Genomic DNA, 24,069 nt, shown 5'->3' on the forward strand with positions numbered 1-24,069 from the left:
CGCTGTTTTGAACCAAATCGGAATAGAACATCAGATGAAACTGTAATTATGGTCAATAGTTTCACCTGCTATACAAACACTGAACAATGCAGAACGTAGTTTCAAGAACACAAACAGAATGAACAGCACAGTTAAAAGTTGACTTAATGTATGTTCCACCATGGAACCACATTGTATTCAGACAGATCTCCTCAGAGCCAGAAAAAAAAGAGTCAGACAAAAGTGTCAAGGCAACAGAACAGTTAGCAGTTCAATCTGCTTCCTCTGCTTTACTAACTAAACACATTTGAATATCAATTTCCTGTTGTTATTTTTCCCTTTTCTGCCTGTTTATAGTTTCCCAACTGTACTCAGCTGTTCACTCAGAAACAGGCTGACTGTGAGCCTAGCTACATCTAACTACCGTCATCAACAATCAACCACAGACCACAATTATATTAGTGTATATAAAACAAAAACTGAGTAATTAAGGGCTTTCTCCCTATGTGTCTTTTACCACAGACAGCAAAAATGGTTACTCTCCATTGTGGCTCTTTGTGTGATTCTTCACGTCTTTTACAACCAACACTTTTTTACCACAGACTGAGCAATTAACTGGTTTCTCGCCTGTGTGGACTCTCATGTGTGGCTTCAAATGTGATTTGTGACTAAATCTTTTACCACAGATTGCACAATTAACTGGTTTATCACCTGTGTGGACTGTCATGTGTCTCAGCAGATTGCTCCTGTAGTCAAATCTTTTATGACAAACTGAGCAACTAAAGCCTTTCTTCACCTGTGACTAAACCCGACTGAGGTTCAAGAGTTTCCGTCATAAATCATCAGTGTCTTCAGTCTCAGGTTCAGAAGAGTCTGAAGTCTTGCACTTTTTTCCGGCACTAGTTGGTTGTAAATGGATCTAACTTCATGGCTGGTTCTGATACTCCACAATCCTCTCCATCATCTTCTGTCTTCATCTGGTCAGTTGAGCTGCTACTGGCTAGAGTCTCTGCCTCTCTGTTCTCCTCAATTTGGCTTTGATGAAGCTGTGAGGACTGAGGCTTCTCTTAATCATCTTCAATATTCACAGTCAGTGACAGGAGTGAATGTGAACTGGGAGATATCAGCCTCCTCTGGCCCTTGAAGCTGATCTCTCTCCTGACTGGTCCAGAGGTCCTCCTTTTCCTCTTTAATGTGTGGGAGCTCTGGGTCCTCCCGAAGCTGCTCTCCCTCCTCGGTCCTTATCTTTAATGTGTGGGGGCTCTGGCTCCTCCCGAAGCTGCTCTCCCTCCTCTGTCCTTATCTTTAATGTGTGGGGGCTCTGGCTCCTCCTGAAGCTGCTCTCCCTCCTCGGTCCTTATCTTTAATGTGTGGGGGCTCTGGCTCCTCCTGAAGCTGCTCTCCCTCCTCGGTCCTTATCTTTAATGTGTGGGGGCTCTGGCTCCTCCTGAAGCTGCTCTCCCTCCTCGGTCCTTATCTTTAATGTGTGGGGGCTCTGGCTCCTCCTGAAGCTGCTCTCCCTCCTCGGTCCTTATCTTCAATGTGTGGGGGCTCTGGCTCCTCCTGAAGCTGCTCTCCCTCCTCGTCCTTATCTTTAATGTGTGGGGGCTCTGGCTCCTCCTGAAGCTGCTCTCCCTCCTCGGTCCTTATCTTTAATGTGTGGGGGCTCTGGCTCCTCCTGAAGCTGCTCTCCCTTCTCGGTCCTTATCTTTAATGTGTGGGGGCTCTGGCTCCTCCTGAAGCTGCTCTCCCTCCTCGGTCCTTATCTTTAATGTGTGGGGGCTCTGGCTCCTCCTGAAGCTGCTCTCCCTCCTCAGTCCTTATCTTCAATGTGTGGGGGCTCTGGCTCCTCCTGAAGCTGCTCTCCCTCCTCGGTCCTTATCTTTAATGTGTGGGGGCTCTGGCTCCTCCTGAAGCTGCTCTCCCTCCTCTGTCCTTATGCGAAGAGCTCCCTTTTTGCAACCTGAGAGAACCACAAATAGTGCAATCGTGAGAGGCATTATATGCAGGGCTGTTTTCAAGACAATGTACTGTGTGTGTGTGTGTGTGTGTGTGTGTGTGTGTGTGTGTGTGTGTGTGTGTGCGTACGTGCAAGAGACTCACTCGACTCAAGACGGGGTGAGGTTGAGAGCTGGAAGGTCTTCTTGAAGTGAGGGGGCGGGGGGAACAGCTGGTCTTCACCTTCTTCTGTCAGATTGAGACAGGGAGACAAAATTACCAACATTATAGCAAGCATCTAAAATACAAGAGATAAAACTGCATCTCTGATCAAATTGCTCCTTCTAATTGTGTATATTCTATATTAGGCATGTGTGATTGCATGCATTTAGTGTTCACACAGTGTGTGTGCAAGTCTCTAACTAAGCACAGACTCCACGGGGTAGCTGTCCCTTGTATTTCTATATTAACCCATTGATACCTGATGCAGCATTTGTGTGTGTATCCCTTTAAGACCGCGAATGGCGTGACGCGGTTCGCGGTCTTAAAGGGATACACACACAAATGAGGGATATACACGCAAATGCTGCATCAGGCATCAATGGGTTAAATCTTTTCAATTAATGTTTTTTTATTTCCTGATTTTCCCCGCAATTGTACTTTGCCAATTCCCCCTGCTGCCCTGGTCGCTGCCCCACCCTCTCTGCCGATCTGGGGAGAGCCGTAGACACGCACACGCGCTTCCTCCGATACATGTGTGGTCGCCAGCCGATTCTTTTCACCCGACAGCGGGGAGCTTCACCGGCAGGACCTAGCACGTGGGACGATCGCGCTATTTCCACCAGTTCCCTTCTGCCCCCCGAACAGGCGCCCTGACCGACCAGAGGAGGCGCTAGCGTGTATATCTTGTATTTCTATGATTAAATCTCTCAGTGAGTGTGAAACAATGAATGGTTAATGGCTCAGAGTGTGTCCCTCAAACATGTGCGTGCTGCTGGTCACCTTGTGAGCGCTCCCTGGCAGGCCTGGTGTCTTGGCCGTGCTGCTGGTGACTCTGGCAGACTTCCTGGCTGCTTCAGCTGCCACCTGAGCACTGTGCCTTTTGCTCAGGCCTTTCTTGGGGGTGCTCGAAGAGAAGGGACGAGCAAAACAGCTGAAGACCCTTTTCTGTCAGATTGAGACAGGGAGACAAATTGCCAACATTATAGCAACCAGCACTATTTAGTGCAAAATGTAAGAAATATTCATCATTCCCAACAACAATAATACAAAAAGCAAACCAACCTTGGGTTGAGTCCGACTGTCGTGCAGCTGCTCAGGCATCATGGACGCAGAGAGGACTGCCCCGGACGAGCTGCCAGGAGGGTCGAGCTCGTCTTTGTAGTCAAAGACTTGAGGGAAGAGGCAAGACTGGAGGAAGATACAGACAGGGATTTAGTGAGATTGGTGGGCGAGGAATGAAGGGGACAGAGTGTGTGTCTTGACTAGGGTTGCACGGTATACCGGTACTACAACAGTACCGCGATACCCTGACGTTAAAAAGGATACTATACCACGTTAATTTAGTACCGGTACTTTTAAAAATGACATGAGTTGCGTTGCATCCATGTGCCACCGTCTGTTTCTCCACCGGAGTCTGTGTGCTGCAGCTTTGCTCTGTCTGTTTCAACTCCCTGTGGGCGTGCCAAGTCCGCCCTCCCCTGTCTCACTGACACTCCACTCTCCACTCCTCTGTTCAGCCGATCGGGTGGACATGCAGTGTTGCCAACTTGGCGACTTTGTCGATATATTTAGCTACTTTTCAGACCCACGTGGCGACTTTATTTCTCAAAGGCAACTAGCGACAAATCTGGCGACTTTTTCTGACCATGGGAAGCAACGTTAATGTGTTGAATCTCTACGGATTTTGCCTGCTGGCTTTTCTCCCTCTCTCTCTCTCGTTCGCTCTGCCTGTCTGACACACACAGCGCTTCGCCTTCACTGCAGCCTCTATCCTACCTGAGAGCAGCAGGATAGGGTTTGCTTGTCATTTCTAACAGCGTATGTTGAATCTGGCCCACACGGGCGGAGTCAGCACTTAATATTACAACCATACAGTCAGATTACAACGGCTATGCCGAAGCATGCACGGACATCAAAGCTGTCCGTCTGTAAAACGATGTTTACACAGGCAAAAGGGAGACAACACGTCCACTTGACTTGCCAAAGCATCTCTCCAACAGACGATCCGACTAGTACAAAGTGTCACAGTTTAGCGAATGTGATAACGTCAAGTCAAGCGAGTGTGATTTATTTTGTGACAAGCAAACGTTTTTCAGTTCGTTTGACGAGGCAATTAAAGGCAATGCGCCTAACCTCTGCCAAGGGGGTAGGCTATATGACGGTGTTTAAGAGTGATATGAGGTTGCAAACTGTATAACGTTAACTGTCAAATAACTCACATACACTAAGTATAAGGAACATCAGATTACTGCATATTACCATGTAAAAGCTTTAATAACACTGAGAATTATTTATTTATTTAGAATAATCCATGATTAATGTTATACTAATTGTCAAAAACTCACCTAGCCTACATGTATGAACAAACAAGAAAACACTTGACACCACATAGGCTACCACATACATTTTATTGTGGAAATAAATAAAGATACATGAGATTAACTGTAAATCTGGCACTTAATGATGAAGCTCAAACTCAGATTACACTAAAGTAGACTGAACAGACATTATTCTATTCTGCGCTCTACTGAACACATTTCCTCATTTTCTATTGAGTCAAATGAGATGCCAGCAGAATCAGTTGAGGCAGCCTTCCCCAGCTATCTTTGAACACCACATAAAGTATGATGAAGACTCAAAACATGAATTTTAACTCCCATGTTCTTCTGTCGTCCATTATTACACGACTTTTCCTGTTGTTTTAGCTTTTTGCCGTGGTATCGTTTAAGTATCGAGTATCGCAATATTTAGGCAGGTATCGGTATCGAAGTCATAATTTTGGTATCGTGACAACCCTAGTCTTGACACACAATCTATCTTGTTTTACTTCAAAATCAACTCTTTAAGTTGGAGATATGCACAAGTGTGTGTTGTGTTCAGTGGAGACTGTGTGAGATCTCACTCACCTCTGCCTCGTAGTACTCGTCCATCAACAGGTCCTCTTTAAGCAGGAACGACACCTCCGCCTTCAGATAGTGAGAGATGCCGTCCGTCTGGAGCTCCTTCAGGTCAGTGAGTTCCTGGTGATAGGCCAGCTGTTGATCTTTGGCCTTCAGGGAGCTTACTAGACCTTTCAGCTGCTTCTTCAAATCAAGGACCTGATTTTCCATGACGTTCTGTTTAGACAATTCGTGGAAAGAGGATTGTGCATTCAACATTTAAGTTAACAGATACGCACAAGAGAGAAATGTAAAACTTCAAAGTGTGTTGTGTTCATTGGTGACTGTGTGAGATCACACTCACCTCTGCCTCCTGGTAGCCTTGCTGTGCTTCAATCAGCTCCTGGTCTTTAGCAGAGAGGCTTTCCTTCATGAGCTTCATGGAGCTTGATGCAGTGTTCAGCACCTGCTCTTTAGCAGAGATGCTCTCCTTCATGAGCTTCATGGAGCTTGATGCAGTGTTCAGCTCATTCTTCAGATCTATTGCTTCCTTCTCAATCACTTCCTGTTTTAGACAGTTTGTGGAAAGAGGAATTGTGCAGTGGTTAAAAATTAGATTTGCGTAAAGGGAAAATCCACCTCAAATCATATACTTCTTAAATTATATATATTTAATATGAACATCCAACATTGTAACAGTATATATGTCAAAATAATAAAAAATAATCACAAATGATGCATCAGGTCATAATGGACTAAATGTAGCTGTGAGGCTTTAATCTGACCTTGCTGGCTGTAGCTTCACGGAGTTTACACTCTAGGCTGCTCCACGCTTCCTCAGCAAATTTTTGGATATCTATCAGCATCAGAAGCTTAGATCTGGAGAAGGCCAGCTGTGAAGACACAAGACACACATCAAAAGGAAGCATTAATTACACTGTAATTAATGACTCAGTGGCCATGTAGATTAAAAACAAAGTATTATGTGATTTTAATCAATATAATGTGTCCTTGATTTTGTGGCAATTATGTATTTAATATGTAAATGAAAATGTGTGGACATACAGTCACTTACTTTGTTGTCTAAAACACAAGCATTCAGTTATGCAACTCTAAATCAAGAGAATATTGATTGAATTCATCTGAATGTAAATAGGCAGATTTCAATTGATTGTATGTGTCCTGCGTTGTCTGAATTCCTTTATACTGTAAAATGACTAGTTTTCAATTGATTTCCTATGGCGGTTTTGGGGTAGTGGGCGTTCCACCCCACACACACACACACACACACACACACACACACACACACACACACACACACACAGCAAAGCCGTGCGCCAAGCAAGGCTATTCTTCTCGTCAGTCTCCTCTCCACATCAGCACATCATATATCTCCACTGAGACTCCAGTCTCCAGCTTCAAAACCTTAAGGTAATGTAATCTACTCGATCATTAAGTGAAAATGTACGCTACAGTGAATTATGACCACCAACAAACATTGGAACTTGAATGCTTTGCCTTTCAGGCTATGCTAAGTCATGCAAGGCGACTGCCATTAGCTAACTGTTAGCTTCCCCGAGTTTTGCATGTCGCTAGCTGGCCTTTGTTTGCCTGGATAATATGATAACGCTCAAGATGGCACAGCCGTTTAACGTTAAGCAAGCCACTGATATACTTTATACTCGCGCGCCAGCCTCGATTTGGAGCCTTGCTAGTCCTGTATCGCCTGTTAACGTTAGCATTGGCTAGCCGTACCAACACAGGATACATGATGGTGCTAAAGCTAGCTAGATCGATAGCAAGTGTGTCTAACATTATGGTAAAGTTGACGGGCATGGCATGACATGCCAACATTTAGGGAGATTCGCCTTAAATGTGTGTAGTATAAAGTAATTTTAAGGCGCCCTCCTGTTAGCTTAGTGTCAGCTTAGTCTACAAATGGTGGCTAGTCTGCTGTAAGTTAACTGCCCAGTCAAAATACACATAAGAGCGCGATAATGTGTATATGTCGTGACTCGTGCATTGACCACGTTATGAAATGATAACGTAACGGCTGATAACATTAGCTGTTAGTGGCTTGCTCAGTGCCCTCTTGGGCCAGCGTGACTCATGCGGTGGACTCATCTGCCATTCGCCCGCACGTCAATACTTGTTTTGCAGTGCCCGTTCGCCTTTCACTTAAAAGAAAATAATTTGACAATGTATGGTGTTTTCTTTGGACTACGTGGGTGGCACTTGTTTCTGAACTGTGTTGTATTGATGCTATTGTGTGGATGTGTGGATGTGCAGTGTGCTGTTTGCTGGATAATTGCCATATAAGGGATTATGTGGTTTCTAGGTGCTGGAGAACATGCTCAGCTGATGGCATGATGCTTATCCACTCATCCACTCTTACTGTCAACCTATTTGGAGATACTGCTGAAGTTTGTGTTTGATGTTAACTGATAAATGAACTGCTAAGTCACCTAGGAAGCTTCTGTGATGACGTGGGTTTGATTTCCACAAAATTCTGCACTGCACATCCACATTTGTTTTTGAACTTGCATTGTTGTTTGTTTGCAAATACAGTAAGTGTGGTATATAGTGATTAGCCCATTCTGCTCCTTTATGATGATGTTTCATCAAACCTGGGACCTTCTGGTTATATTCAGGGTTCCAAGGTCATGAAATTCCAGGAAAAGTTATGCAATTTTTATAAACAGCTATCCAGGCCTGGAAAAGGCTTGGAATTTTACTGGTTTTGGCTATTGTTCAAAATATCTTTAACAGTCCTAAAATATGTCTTAACATTACGCAATTATTTTTTTATTACTAATTTAAAATCTAGACCTGGGCTTCACAGGTTGACGCTTACAGTATATTGTATGCAGTATCCTTGATTTTCTGAAAATGACTGCAATGGTTGATTTAGTATGAGCCTGAATGGCTAACTTTGTTAGTATGATTTTTTTGTTTTCCGCTAGTGCATACAATGTCCAGCTGGGTGAAAATAGTATCCGGGCGGGGGCATCTGCATATCGGCCTGAAGGTCCAAACATTGCCATCCACTGTCGTTGGCTTCTTTATAGCACAATATTGAAATACTGGTTATTGTGACAGTAAGAAAGTAGCCGGCTGGAGATGTTTCAATGTCCGGCCATTTAGCTGGCAAGCTGGCGCTTATGGAAAACCGTCATGTCATGGTGTATTTTTGTCATTAATAAACAAGATTAATTCTGTTATTTTCTCTTTTTTTTGTACTGCTATTTTACATTGAAGTCAACGACGAGTGCCTTGTGTTTCCCTAGTCTCTCAAGCCAGACTGTCTCTTCTACATTCTGCAAATGCACCATAAACAGTCTGTAATTCACGCCCACACATGCCCTTCAGACCAGAGAAATTTGAACCGATGCCAGTGATTGGAGAAATGGCGGGACATCCCCCTATCATTGCTCATTATTTTCCCAGAGTTTCCCTTTCCGTTTTCAGGGCTCCAATTACAGATGTTTCGGTGGTAGCATTTGAAAATTGCGAGAGCCAACCATCTGTTTTAAGAGACTAGTGTTTCCCCCTAAACTGTGTGGGGTGAGACCGTGTGCCGCCTACAAAATTGTGTATTGCCGATCTATCATATGTCCCCTGTCATCATCACCTTTGGAGGACTACTGCGCGAGGCAACAGCAGGACGCATAGTAAGGCACTAGCCCTTCCTCTCAGTATTGTCAGTGCTGCCAATACTATTTTACACTGCTTTTTGCCCCTCAGACATGTAATTTCCCTCTGTATCAACCATTCGCTAGTCGACTATCAAAACCACTAGTCGACACTGTGCATCACAGTCTACTTTTAGGAATAAACAATCAGTTATGGGGGACAGCGTTTCCGTTCCGTAAATTCTGGACACATATTAGATCTGTGTTTATTGAGCTTAACACAGTGGTCTTGGCTTTGTTTCCCACCTGGGACGCTGTGGGGGCTGAGGGTGTGTCCCCATTCCCATGTTCTCAGTGCCTATGGCCCAGGTGGGGTTGTCAAAAACGGCCTTTCTGTGTGATTCTGATTCGGTATTTTGTTTTTCTTTATTTTATGTGCCAAAAAATATATAATAAACATTGACCATGGCACGCCATCTGCCTAGCCAATTTTATTATAGGGTTAGGATTTTATTATACGGTTTGGATTAACAACCGAAGCTCAGACATTATCTATGTAATCGATAAACAGTACCGGTACTTGTTTCTTCACACAATTGAAATCCGCTCTCATAGTTTTGACTTGCTGTCTGCCCTCAGTAACAGTTTTGTGACGTCAGTGTCCCCAAGAATACAGCTTTAGCCCTTGTTTCAGCCTTGAAAGTTTATGGTAATAATTTGTTTTTTATTTTATTTTTTTGCAGGCATTTAAAGGCAGGACGTCCCACGTGGGAGGATCTCGCTATTCCTCCCAGTTCCCCTCCCCCCTGAACAGGTCCCCAGTTCAACCAGAGGAGGCACTGGACGTGCAGTGGCCAGGACTCATAACCATAGACCGGCTTTCCACCTGCAGACACGGTATTGATGGAGTAGTGTCTTGAAATGTGTACACAATAAGATAGCCTCAGCCAGGACTGATGACAACACTGATGGCATCATCACTGATGGTTATCCATTCCTGACTGACTGACTGAATGAATGAATGTATGACTCACCCCAAAAAGCCTTCTCTTGACCACGTCACGTGGTAAAAACAGAATTCTCCTTTAAAGGGGAAGTTCACCCAAAAATGAAATTCCAGTCGTCATCTGTCATTATCCTATATACAGTATGTGTGTGTGTCTATTGTATTGTATTGTGTATTGTATCAAGTTTGTTTTTCTTCTGGATTTAAATTTCTCCCCAATTCTACTTGGCCAATTCCCCCTGCTGTCCCGATCATTGCTCCACCCCCTCCCCGATCCATGTGCAGTCGCCAGCCGCTTCATTTCACCTGACGGCGAGGAGCCCCCCCGTTCAACCAGAGGAGGCACTGGACGTGCGTGCAGTGGCCAGGACTCATAACCATAGACCGGCTTTCCACCTGCAGACATGGTACTGACACACTATTGCAGACACAGTATTGATGGAGTAGTGTCTTGAAATGTGTACACAATAAGATAGCCTCAGCCAGGACTGATGACATCACTGATGGCATCATCATTGATGGCTATCCATTCCTGACTGACTGACTGAATGAATGAATGTATGACTCACCCCAAAAAGCCTTCTCTTGACCACGTCACGTGGTAAAAACAGAATTCTCCTTTAAAGGATGGGTTTTCCGTGGGGAATATGAATATATATTAAATCTCACGCCCCTAAGGTTTTCGAATCCGTTGAAATTTTTGAAATTGGATATTCACTGCCAGAGATATCAAGCATCTCTCACATATTTTTTGGGCCAGCCGACGCGTTTCGCGTCATCTGGCCCAAGTCCGCCTTGCGGAAGTCGTGCACCTATGAACTACAACTGTTGTTGGCCATGGTCCCGCCTCTAGAGGTCCTCCACGCCCCTTCAGAGGCCTTGACCAAAACAAAAACGCAGCCATCTTTTCAACCGCCTAGCCTGCTGTAGCTAATATTAGCTTCCCATAGTTCCTTGCAAAGAGACCATTATCTCGGGAACGGAAGCACTAATCGACACGGGACTGGCGGCATTGGAAAGCTCGTCAAATTTTACATCTAGTAGTAGGTGGATTGAAGTAACGAAATCAACGCTGAGCAATGTACCCGTTTTTACAAATTTTTACAGAAAATAGTTACAACATCAGATGCGCGTAGCTCCTACGAAAATGCCTTAAAATGCATGAAATTTTTTTTATGAAGACATCTCCCGACATATATACTACCGTTTACATTTGGTGCAATTTGGAGGCAATTTTATTTTCGATTTATTTCTTGTTCTTTGTATATTTTATTGTCGAAGCCTTCTTCTTCTTCTTCTTTGAGTTTTATGGCGGTTGGCAAACATATATGTGCATTACCGCCACCTACTGGAGTTTGATATCAGCCAAATGCCTGAGGGGTGGGCATAAAAACGAAGGCCACGCGAGCCCAGTGCATTGTGGGAAATGTAGTATTTCGAGTCCCCGCACCCGCACCTCCCCCCCACCACCCCCCCCCACACACAGAGTGGATTTCGGTTGATATCTCTGTGAGTAAACCTCCAATTTCAAAAATTTCAACGGATTCGAAAACCTTAGGGGCGTGAGATTTAATATATATTCATATTCCCCACGGAAAACCCATCCTTTAAAGGGGAAGTTCACCCAAAAATGAAATTCCAGTCGTCATCTGTCATTATCCTATTATACAGTATGTGTGTGTGTCTATTGTATTGTATTGTGTATTGTATCAAGTTTGTTTTTCTTCTGGATTAAAATTTCTCCCCAATTCTACTTGGCCAATTCCCCCTGCTGTCCCGATCATTGCTCCACCCCCTCCCCGATCAGTCGCCAGCCGCTTCATTTCACCTGACGGCGAGGAGCCCCCCCCGTTCAACCAGAGGAGGCACTAGACGTGCGTGCAGTGGCCAAGACTCATAACCATAGACCGGCTTTCCACCTGCAGACATGGTATTGACACACTATTGCAGACACAGTATTGATGGAGTAGTGTCTTGAAATGTGTACACAATAAGATAGCCTCAGCCAGGACTGATGACATCACTGATGGCATCATCACTGATGGTTATCCATTCCTGACTGACTGAGTGAATGAATGAATGTATGACTCACCCCAAAAAGCCTTCTCTTGACCACGTCACGTGGTAAAAACAGAATTCTCCTTTAAAGGGGAAGTTCACCCAAAAATGAAATTCCAGTCGTCATCTGTCATTATCCTATATACAGTATGTGTGTGTGTCTATTGTATTGTATTGTGTATTGTATCAAGTTTGTTTTTCTTCTGGATTAAAATTTCTCCCCAATTCTACTTGGCCAATTCCCCCTGCTGTCCCAATCATTGCTCCACCCCCTCCCCGATCCATGTGCAGTCGCCAGCCGCTTCATTTCACCTGACGGCGAGGGGTTTTAAAGGCAGGACGTCCCACGTGGGAGGATCTCGCTATTCCTCCCAGTTCCCCACCCCCTGAACAGGCCCAGGTTCAACCAGAGGAGGCACTGGACGTGCACTGGCCAGGACTCATACCCATAGTCCGGCTTTCCACCTGCAGACACGGTATTGACACACTATTGCAGACACAGTATTGATGGAGTAGTGTCTTGAAATGTGTACACAATAAGCCTGCTATCTCCAGGAAGTCTTCCCCTAAAGTACGAGTACTTTGACAGAAAGTAGTATTTGGTTGTAAAATATACCTTTTAAAGTACAAGTATGTATAGAGTATAATGACTATAGTATAATCTCCTATCTATCTATACTATAATTCCAGGAGTGACTGTCCGCATAAATAAATATTTATATAATATTTATATAACACAAATATAATATAGAAATAATATTAAAATGTTAATTTAAACCTTAATAAAAAAAGAAAAGGAATAGTAGCCGTATAAAATTAGCCCATTGGACATGTCACTCGTTAATTTGCTCTCGCTGCAAGAGACGCATCTGGCCAATACTCTGTCATTCAAACCTCTACATCTGTAATTCTCTTTTTTCGTATAATTTTCATCCCAGTTGGACTTGGCCCAAGTCCCCCTGCTGCCCCAGTCGTTGCTCCACCCCCTCTGCCGATCGGGGGGGAATTGTAGACTAACACATCTTTACCCCACCCGCACACACGGCCAATTGTCTGTAAGAACATCTGACCAAGCCGGAAGTACAGCTGCAAGGAATTGTACCTGGGTTTCCGCTGTGTTAGGAGAGTGCTTATTTTCAGTTTGTAACTGTTTTATGTGCCGCTGTCATGGCGCTCAGCACTCCGCTTATAATTAAAAATTCTGTTTCTTCTTCTGCCACCTTTGTGTTTCAGATCAATGCAGAATTTCAACGTATAACCACCTCCAATCTCGAGGCTAAATTTATGTCTTCCCTGGACCGTCATACTCCCAGGCTGCTGACATTATTCCATGCCAAAGGTGGAGCAATGGGAGGGAGATTAAAGGCTATAATGGAGCAGGTACAGTATTTCTCATAATGACCCAACCACTTGCCTTGTAAGATTTCCAAATAACATGAATAATGACGGCAAATATCACAAGAACCTACATCGTACAACAACTACAGATTGAGTACAGACCCATGGTGCGTGTGTGCAATTCGATGCATTGAAGCACTAAAACACGGTTGACTTACCTAATTCCATAACATAACTTAATGTTAAAGTTTGTAGTGCAGCAGATGTGTTGCACATGCAAATTTGGAGCAAAAATTGTGTTATGATATTAAGCAGCTACAGGGAACTTTTGACTGCTTATGAAAGTCAAAATCTACTACTGATGCATCACATCTTACCTACGTCAGCAAATGAGAGAGGAGAACATCTATTTCTAAATGCCTCCTAGGAGAGCATAACGTCCGTCATATGTCATGTTTGTGTGAAACGGGTTGTAATTTTTGTTCTGGCCGTCCCATGGTGATGGAAAACCTGGATTTCAAAATCTATTTTTCCATGCCTGGAAACATAATGGAATTTTAAAAATCATTGAAAAGTCATGTAATTTACCTGTTTATATTGGATTCTTAGTGCTTCTTCTTTTTTCACCCCCCCCTCCTCCCAACAGCTTCCATGTAATGTGACTCACTGAAAATCAAACCAAATCAACACCAGCAATTGTTACTAGACTACAAATAGGACACACCACTTTATATTGGATTTGAGTGCTTCTTGTATTTTATATCAATGTGAAAATTTCATGTTTTATTTCAATAGCTTCCAGGTAATGTGATGCAGTGACTCTAAAGCACTAAAATCATAGACCTTAGGCTCCAGACCTTCCAAAGTTGTGAATTTGGCTCTTCCTGGTCTGGAATTGCCATGTGCAAATGCCTTTTCTGCAGTTGAAAATCCAATCACGGGCGCTGATTGGCTAACGCTGTTGTCAGTCATGCACAACAGAAACAGACACAGCTGTGGCCAAAGCTAATATAGCTAGCTAATGCTAGCAGGCTTCTGCACGTTAAGCAGCCAAAGTCGGCCGACTTTGCCTGCCAAACGTGGAGAAGCTGGCTAGCATTAGCTAGCTACGTTAGCTTGTGCTTGTGACTAGTAAGACTGCTGCGGATGCCCTGCCGTGCAAGCAGGTTGCCTCGGGAAGAGCCTGGTGACGCGAGGTTAGGTTGCTGTGGACACCTTGGTCTCTAATGATTGGTTAGGGAAGACTGAAGCCCGCCCACTCATAAAAATGCTGGGAAGTGAGTGCAATCTCAGACGAAGAAGAAATTAGTTCATGTTTCCTATTTTGTCCAGTGTAGTAATAATTCCTGGTATTGAATCAGTCACCACCTCACATTAAATGGAACTTCTATTGTGGATCCTTGAAAAGTCATGGGGTTTCTTTTGAAAGTGTATCCTTGTGTGGGAATGTGGAAGCCTGAGTTTATGCAGTAAATAAAACGACAGGGAGGCTTAAGCTTCTGGCATACTCTTCGCGCACGCGCTGGAGGCGGGGCTCCGAGGAGGGCGCGCGCACTCTGCGCGGGCCAAAACAGAACATACTCAGTGCGCAGCTCGCTCCTCCCAGCCCCCTCCTCCTGTGGAAGCGCCAGGGGAAAATGGCGGCGGTTAGTGCCAGGCAGTCTGAATGAAATTGAATGTAACGTTCCTAATTCTATCTATTAAATTATAAAAAACGACCCTCAACATTTGGGAAGGCTAAGCCACACAACTAGTTCGTTATAATCGAACATCATGCTTCAAAGGCGACTTTACGACAGTGAGGACTCAATCACAGCAGATATCCACTGATCGCCTACCACGGAGATCTCACAGGCACAGGCAGCAAAACCCGACGCGCTGATAGAAAAATCTCCACGGACGCGCCGCGCTGCGCTCACGCCTCGCCCCCCGACACGCCCCATGCGATGACGTCATAATCGCCGCGCGCCCTATGCGCTTGGCTGGGCGCGAAGCGTATGCCAGAAGCTTTATTCACTCAGAGAAGCCCTGCCTGGCCTGACAGATGGGCAGAATGAGTAAATATCGGCATATAGGGGATATTTATATGTATGTACTTTCAAAGTGTTTCTTTGTGATTGACATGTCAGTTAATTAAGTTATATTTCTGTCCAGGAGTGTTCTTCTATTGAGAGGACAAGAGAGGTGGTGATTCGGTGCCTGATGGAATACCTTGCCGAAAAAGGGGAAAATCTGATCAAAGAATTCAGGGTAGGTGAACTTAATTTGCATTAACTAATTTATTAACATAATCATATTTGAATGTAGATTGCCTCCTTACTTTACCAATGCAGCTTTTTTTAAATTATCTATGCATCCGAAGAGTTTTGGTTTTATTTGCCAAGATCTGGACATGTCTGTATAAGGGATGTGGACGTTTAACCGCCGAGAACGTCTTTGATCGGTTAAGCATGTTGGTTAAATGGTCAATTTGCATATTAATTTGCATACAGCATGTTGCCAAACTACCAATCTTTTTCCTCCTTTGTGGGAAACAATGTTAACCTAAGTATAGGAAACATGGCACAAGGAGTAAACTAGCATTATATTATTAATCAAAAGCTCCTGCCACTGCCAATAATAACATTAATTTAGAAAATGCCTTTTCCTCAAGCAGGGATGCAAACGAGTCACCTTTCGGTGATAGTCACCTTATTCATCTCAAAATAGGACACTTAAATGAATGATTTTTAGTGGTTTTGTGTCTGCCCTGGTAGATCTGTCACCTTTTTCACTCCATGAGTTTGCATCTCTGCTCAAGCATGTGAGAGCAGTGCTTCCTGGAGCTGTCTCTCATTCACTAGCCACCACAACACCCCCCGCTCTAAATTTATGAGCGACAGCTCAGATCTTTCAGTATTAATTTAGAAACACACCCAGAGCGAAACAATCAGCTCATTCTATAAATTTGTTAACTCAGTGTGTGCTGTGTGGGGCTGACTGTGGACTGAATACAGTATAAAGTTAACATTATTTGCCAGCAGTGGAAAACTACATTGCATTCTGCATTGCATCCTGATGCCCCGTGCAGACTAGTGACGCATGTTGGGATACCTGCTGTCCTGCACTTTTTTTTAAATTAACCGATTAAGGGTGTCAGTTAATCAAAAGTAAAATTACGGTAACCGAAAATCTACATCCCTAGTCTGTATTTCTACATTCTAATCTACATTATCTCTCCACACTCTCTCCCTTCCCCTCTCTCCCACCCTCCCTCCTCATCTCTTTCCCCCTCTCTCCCCTCTCCATCTCTCTTCCTCCCTCTCCCCATCTTTCTCCACTCTTTCTCTCTCACTCTCTCTTCCTCCCCATGCCCCTCTCTCTCATGCTTGGGCAGCTGGAATTGATTCACAATCATGTCCCTGCTGATAGGACAGGAAATCAACGGCATATTACTCACTACTGTGTGTGTGTGGTGTTCCAATCCCAAACTTGACACTAATTACAATTTCCTGTTATAGGATACTGTGGATTTGGACGTGGTTAGACTGCTCAAAACAGCGATCTGTGTGACCACAACAGAGTCTTCGAGGGACATCGGGATTGTCATTGATGGAGAGACAGTCATCTCAGGACTCCACGGTATCGCCACTGCTTGCGCCCTCCTCCTTGACTTAATCTATGCACTGAATATAGATTATCCCCCCAGCTGAAGCACTCCTTTGAAGCTTTCCAAAAACTTTTCTTGGAGCTCGAGGATGCTTCAAGTCTATCACCCAGAATCCTGACTCTCAAGAAGACGTTGCTGGCTTGAAATGAGACTGTGGCACCAATGGACACTTTGAGGTTGTCAGCCTTTTTTATTTTATTGTTTTCCTTAAGTGAAGTGGTTGTAAGCGTGCTAAATACTTGAAAGAGGACATGAAACATTTGTTCATATGACTAGTTAATTTGCTTATCACCTCTGACAAGACAAGAGGCACTGCTTTGAAGTCTGAAATTTACCCAGATTTGATAGAAAGATGAAAGTTTCAGCTTTTCGCAAACTAGTCTGTTGCTAGATGCATATGCATCGAGGCATAGCGAGACACACAGCCGACATACCGCATTGTAAACACAGACCAGGAAATACACCGTGCCAAACCGTGATAAAACAAACAGAGACTAACCTTATTTACACAGCCATGGCCACTTTATTTTCTCAATCACAGTAACAACTTGATCCAATATATCCTTGCAAGCCTCGCTGCGAGGAAGAGCTAAATCCACAGAAACAATTAAGTAGCACCCACCTGGGTGATTCATGGCAGCCAGTTTGCGCCAGAACGCTCACCACACATCAGCTTCCCAGTGGAGAGTTGAGGACTGAATGTGCCAATTAAGTAACAAAGCAGGAGCCTCGCACCGACGCTCCTGCAGGCTCGAATCAACAAAGCTAGATATATTCTAGATATAGAATACCGGTAGTCTTTTGCAGGCATCTAGATATAGAATAGTCTTTTTCAGGCATCTAGATATAGAATAGTCTTTTTCAGGCATCTAGATATAGAATAGTCTTTTGCAGGCATCTAGTCGTGCTGAATATCTTTAGAGCCTTTAACGAGCGTTAATGAGCTGTAACAGCTGGCGGGGGTGGAGTTTCTGCAGGCAGACTAGCGTAACCCTAACCCAGACTAATGTGGATTTCTCTCGGGAGAAAACATACACAAGGTAAACACTGTCCATCTGCTTATATGACCAAGATTCTAATGATACAAAGCAGGTTGAAAATCAGCAAAGCCTTTCTTTAAATGAATGTTCAGTAATCAAGCCCTGTCTTAGGTTTGACCAGAGACTTTTCAATATAGAGACAACTCAACCTTGAGTCGCTTCCTGTATCTGTGTCACATAGGCTTTATCCAAAGGTTCTAGGATTTTCATTACGGGTTATGTCAAGGTTATCTCAAGGTTATGAATATAACCCTGTTTTTCTATAAAGGTGAGAGGTGACAACTAGGCTGTTGCTAGATGATGTCACTATGTTGACTGTACAGAACAGTACAGTAGTGGAGTGTTTGTAGTAAGGATTTTGAATTCTAACAGGCTCACAGCATATGGTGTTGTGTTGCTGCCCTGGTTTGTGGTTGCTTTGATTCATCAAAACATTCAAAATCCTTACTGCCAACAATCCACTATGGTACTGTACTGTAGAGTCAACCTGCACCTCCTGATATCACCGTGTTTGTGTCGTTCCTGGGTCAACATTTGTTTGTAGTACGGCCTGGGAAAACCCCACCGCCGAACTCATTTGATTGGGATTAGGGTTAGGGTGTCCTATGGATAAGGTGTGCGCCTTCCAGTTTGAGAACTGGTGCTCTAAAAACATGAACAGTGAACAATATTTTTGAAGTCAAACAGGTCATAACAGTAGAGCAAAGATAAGCGTGTGGAAGCCTAGGAGAAACTCCTGAGAAACTTGTAAGAAAGAAAAAAAATCAAACTACTCTGCAAACAGTGCACTTCTTTACAGTGTGAACATCCTGTAGGGGTTGAACCCCTCCATTCCTCCAACTCCAGTTTTATCCGTTTTTGGGAGATTCATGCATTTTGTAATTTTGACAAGATTGTCAATAAAGTTCTGAATTAAGTCTTGAGTTTGTGTTATTCTTAAGTGAAATAAATATTTAGATTTCATTGACTGAATTGAATTAATTCTAATTAATGCAATGATTAATACATTATTTTTTTACTCAATTGTTCACTTACATTTATAAAAATACATTAAATTATTAGTAATATTTACACATTTACCAGCTCTTTTTTCATAGATGCTCAATATTTGTATTTAGGTTTTAATTAATTCCTCATTGGTTTATATTTGGATTTACTCTATATTTTGTTTAGGCTTTAATTGATTCTTAATTCGATTTGGATCTACTCAATATCTTGTTTAGGCTTTAATTAATTCTTCCTTGTTTTCTATTTGGATCTACTCAATAGTTGGTTTAGGTTTTAATTGGTTTGGACTCTTCTATTTGGATCTACTCAATATCTTGTTTAGGCTTTAATTAATTCTTCATGTTCTATTTGGATCTACTCATATTGAATGGCAAACTTTAAAGCATCTAATCTAATTGATATCTACTTGACAATATAGTTACATTTAATTAAAATATTGCTTGTAATGTGTTGCCCTAATTTTATTGAGTAAATGTAGGGTATCTTTTATTACAGTGTACTTCAAAATAAATACTCTGGTGTAATTATGTTAATTCTAAACAAATGTACCCCCAACCACCATTCAACAATTAAGTTAGGCTGGCTTTACACTGTGAAACTTCAAATAAGTTAGGCTGGCTTTACACTGTGAAACTTTTAGGCAACTACGGTAGTTGCAGGTTGCAAATAGCATGAAACATAATTTTCATGCAAATGCGAGCATGCATCAGTGCATTAATAGCATAGCCTACTTATCAGCATTTTGATTGGCTGTTGCATAAAACTAGTTTCACAAACTTGAGAATTTTGCAACTGTTGCAGCAGAGTTTCAGACAAGTTTCAAGTGCGTTGCTGAGGGCTTTAGACCATGCAAATCATTTGCAACTTAGTTTCACCTCAGTTTCAACCAACTAAAGTTGCGTGAAGGTTTCAGCGTGTAAAGCCAGCCTTAGAGATCTGCACAAGAGAGAAATTGAAAAGTATGTTGTGTTCAGTGGGTAGTGTGTGAGATCACACTCACCTGTGACTTGTAGTACTTTTCAGTCTCCTGCTCATTTTGAATCAAGCGGGCTTTGTCGGCTGTTGCTTGGCTGATTTGAGCCTGAAGGCAGCAGATAGTTCTGCTCCACTCCATCTGAGAAGATTCCAGAGTGTATTTCAGCCTGGTAACCTCAGCCTTGGAGATGGCCAGCTGTGAAGACAAGACGCAAATAAAAAGGAAACATTAATAGTGAAAATGTGGGATTGCTCGTCTGGTGTAATCCAAGTCTCCGGAAGCCCCAAGATGCCAAGTTGACTAGAAAGGATTTACATCCTGTTTTTAGATTACCTGGGAAGAGAGATCTCCATTCCATGCTATCAGTTGATCCACTCTAGCCTCATGAAGACTTGCGTCTAACCTGAAAGAGAGAAGACCCAAATGAGAAATAGTTTTTTGTCATACAACCAGCACTCATATGGGGGAGGATGGGGGCAGGAGTTGTGAACCTGTCCAATATCTAAAGGGGGTGGGGCTTCTTTAAGTGTTTTCAGTTCTTAGGTGCTTACCGCTTTTTGGGCGACTCAGGAAGCAGAACCATACGCTTAGAATTAGATCCTGTAAAGAAAGAAAGAAAGAGTCCATTAATATACTGTACAACAACAGTGTTTCTCTCACCGACTATCAAGGAAAGCAGATTGCCCCACAGCTGTCAACCAATCAGGGTGGGAGGCAGCTCAGCCCTGTAGGCACTGCCTCTCCCTCCTGAGCGGCCCACACCAACACTGCCCCGCGAGGAGCCAGGACCTGCTTCACACAGCCTCTCCAGGGTATATGAGGGAATCCTGAAGTTAAATTCAATAGCTTTTGAGACCTTTTTTAATACTTTTTCCAGACCTCAACAACGCCACTGGTCACATCAGCAATAGAGGTGTAAATCACAAGTTTCATCACAATACAATATTATATTGATTATTTGGACAACAATACGAGATTTGCTGATATCACAAAGTCTGCCACGATACGATTTCGATTCAATTCAGGGGTCTGCGATCGATATGGGACAATATATGCTCATTTAACACCATCAGCACAATAGCTACCAAATTGTATACCTCTCCAATGGCAATCAAAACTTGTTCATACTTTTTAAGGGCCTTAATTTCCCCTAAATTGATTGATCAACTTTTAATACTTTTCAAGACCCCGCGGATACCCTGCACGTCTCTAAAAGGTTCTGGCTCTGACTCACCTCTGCTATTCTATCTGTCCAAACTCACTCCCCTCAGCCATTCGAGTCGCACACCTGACGCCCTGGCCAACAGGGAGGCCGCCTCCTGCGTGTTGCTAGCTACTAAGCTCCTTTACGTCATCATACAGCCATGCAAAGAAGATGTATTCCCTGTAGCATCATGCACAATGCTATCTGCTGGGGAGCCCTGTGCATTTACAGCCAATCAAGTCAGCTATGCAAGGCCCAAAGCCTTTGTTTTGGTTTTGGCTACAGACTCATATCTAATGCCATGATCAAGAGTGTCTGTGCCATATCCTAACAAATGACAAGCAATTTAGATCACACCAGCCATTTCAACAAGAATAAAAAATATAAACACTAGCATATTACTATACTAATGAGAATATATAGTAAATACTAAAAAGGGCTATCACCACCCACAACAACAACAACAACAACAGTAGGGACGTCAGGCTCAGCTACACAACAGCACTGCTGTTGAGCTGGCAGGGCTTGGTGTCTTGTTTATAATAATGACACTTTAACAGAATCTGTTGCACTGTCATTCTCCATAACAGCCACAATATGGAGAAATAATCACTTTTTGGCTATCACCTTTAGCTAACGTTAATCACTTGGTTGCAGTTAATTATGACTTTTTGGCAGAACATATGACGTTGTAATCAGTGGATTGACGATACTGTAACAGGCAGCTCATAACTATAGCAGTATGGACCACACCGACCGGACACATTAGTTCTGAGGTGGCTGAAGTTCGGTAAAGTTGTAAATATATTGACAGATTCGCACTTCCTGGATCAATATCTCATAAACGAAGCGTTTGTACCGCACACACGACGCCTCTTTCCCATCTTAGTAAGGTAGACAACGAGCTACAACCTCATTTTCACGTAAACGAGCAATCCTCCAGTCCGAGAAGTGCGAATCTGTATATTTCCAACTTGACCGAACTGCTGCAATAGCTAACGTCAGATCACCCTATCACGGTGTGTCCGTTAAGTTTATTTCTCCTCACAAACAGACAGTGCTCCAGGCAGCTTTTTCCATGCAAAAACGCTTTGTGAACAGCCCCATACACAGCAGATTACCCCTGCTCTTCCATTACCATATTCTCATAGGGATATGGCTAATGCCAAATTAACTGCTTTCACCGAACCTGGGTTCCACTGTTCCACACGGACGTTAATTCTGGTTTCTAACGCTAGTCAACTTGTGAGTAGATAATCACAACAGTCTTAAAGGCACTGCAAACATCCATCTGTTAAGTTAGCTTACCAAAATGCTGTAAATTAAAACAAACTGTTAGCATGATAGGAGAGCCTAACGTTAGCTAATGGGCGTGTACATTGCCCTGCAAAGATAAACCCCGGCGGCCATTAAAACATGTTTAACATTTTTTTTTTTTTTTTTACCAACCCCTATAACCAAGTTGTTTACTTGCCTAACGTTAACCATTACCGTAACCACCGACCTTCAAGATGTAACGTTAATTCATGTTAGTTAGAACCCACTCAACCCAGCAAGCACATTAGCTAATGTGCTAACTGACGTTAGCTTGTTTTTGGCTAGCAGAGACGGTAGCACCAAACTCCATCGATTTTCATCATCAGAATGCCTCACCTGTCTCCAAACCTCGATTAGGAAGAAGCTGGATTCCTGCTAAACGCAGGCGGTAGGCACTCGGGTGCATGTTGGCTGGCTGTTAGCTAGTCTTCTGGCTGTTAGCTAGTCGTCTCTTCAAACGGACGCGTTGACTTCCAATGCTCGGTACGACAGTCAAGAGAGTGTGGCTCTACTGTAACTGGCAAGGACTGGCGAGAGACTGACGTCAGTGTCAGCAAACAGAATATTTAAAGCTCCCCGCTCTAGCCAGGTCGACCAATCAGGTCAATTACATAAACACCGTCGTCAACGCGTCCACACCATTGGTCCCTTCTACTACCGGAAGGTCACTTCTTCTTCTTCTGTTTGTTTTTACGGCGGTTGGCATCCAACATGTTGCATTACCGCCTCCTTCTGGACAAATCCATCCAATGTTCCCCCTAATCCATTAGTCTTGTTATCAGTCCAGCTCCTCTAAAAAAAACGGACAACTAGTTTCTTCCCCTCCACTACTCCCACACATCCCATTATACCCTTCACACCGCGTTATTAAAATCTAGGTTTGGTTTTAACCATGATTCCTGTATGCAAAGCAGGTCTGGTTTCACGTCCCTGCATGCAACGGTCACGGAGCGGGGGGGGGGGGGGGATTCGGATCCTGTCATCCTCATGTCAAATCACTGCTCATGTCTTGCTGGCACTGCAGTGTGTAACCACACAGCTGCTTTGCTGTTTCAAACTGGTGATGTAATTGATTGGCATTTTATGTTTGAAATGTGCTATATAAAGTTTATTATTATTACTACTCAGAGGTGAATGTGCAGGTTGTGCCCCCTGTCTGTCCACACCTGCACTGAGACAGAGCAGGAATGGCACAAGCTCAGAACAGCAGTAGGTGAGACACAATTCATAGGCCTAATATTCCTGATATTCAAGTATAAACAATTGGACAGCTGTATTGGAGGCATGATCAATACCAGAGTCCAACTTTTAAAGTGTCAGGAACCTTATAATAATGTATTATTGAATGCCATTTTGTTCTGCTCTCATTGTTTTGACATAGGATTATAGGCAGTGGTATGCCCAGCCTAGGGGTAACCAGAGACATAACATAAAAAAGGCGACTCCCCCCTTTCCCCTCTCCCAAGGATGACCAGGCCACCATAGGTTGCAGTCCAACAACAGTTGTTTTTAATGTAATGTGATGTGCACAACCCAAAACAATAACCAAAATCTATTTATGAGTTAAGCTTAGGCTACCTGTCAAATAAAAACAACCCCAAAGAAACAACCGGTATCTTACCTAACTTAACTAATACAAAACACAGGAGAAAAATAACTCAGGAAACGAAGGCTTCACACCCCTACATGGCTGTCATGAGGACTGCAATAGTTAATAATAATTAATAATAAAGATAAAGTAGTTACATTTTACAAATACAAGTAGCCTAAATATGAAAGCCCACAGTAAATGTGTAAATAAGCCACACCACATTGTAAACAAA

At 43.2% G+C, this 24,069-nt stretch overlaps 1 protein-coding gene across 1 annotated transcript; it reads right to left on the minus strand.

Annotated features, from left to right (window-relative positions):
• Positions 1 to 1,824: 1,824 nt before the first annotated feature.
• On the minus strand, positions 1,825 to 22,721 carry LOC310771739 (uncharacterized protein). The gene is made up of 11 exons (XM_083631934.1): positions 22,583 to 22,721; positions 20,277 to 20,325; positions 20,059 to 20,128; positions 19,750 to 19,920; positions 5,804 to 5,911; positions 5,383 to 5,583; positions 5,046 to 5,255; positions 3,202 to 3,327; positions 2,920 to 3,084; positions 2,083 to 2,166; positions 1,825 to 1,942 (listed from the first exon to the last, which is right to left on the minus strand). The coding sequence occupies exons 1-11, from the start codon at positions 22,650 to 22,652 to the stop codon at positions 1,916 to 1,918; spliced, it is 1,281 nt and encodes a 426-aa protein (XP_083488060.1). The 5' UTR covers positions 22,653 to 22,721; the 3' UTR covers positions 1,825 to 1,915.
• Between the last annotated feature and the right edge of the window lie 1,348 nt (positions 22,722 to 24,069).

Source organism: Poromitra crassiceps (assembly GCF_964638095.1).
Source record: "Poromitra crassiceps genome assembly, chromosome: 2".
NCBI lineage: Eukaryota > Metazoa > Chordata > Actinopteri > Beryciformes > Melamphaidae > Poromitra > Poromitra crassiceps.

Excerpts from the sequence above, each read along its gene's own strand:
- LOC310771739 (XM_083631934.1), bottom strand. The coding sequence starts at position 22,652 with ATGCACCCGAGTGCCTACCGCCTGCGTTTAGCAGGAATCCAGCTTCTT. Across the intron at positions 20,326-22,582 it reads TAATCGAGGTTTGGAGACAG|GATCTAATTCTAAGCGTATG; the intron begins GTGAGGCATTCT and ends CTTTCTTTACAG. Across the intron at positions 19,921-20,058 it reads ATGGAGATCTCTCTTCCCAG|CTGGCCATCTCCAAGGCTGA; the intron begins GTAATCTAAAAA and ends TTGTCTTCACAG.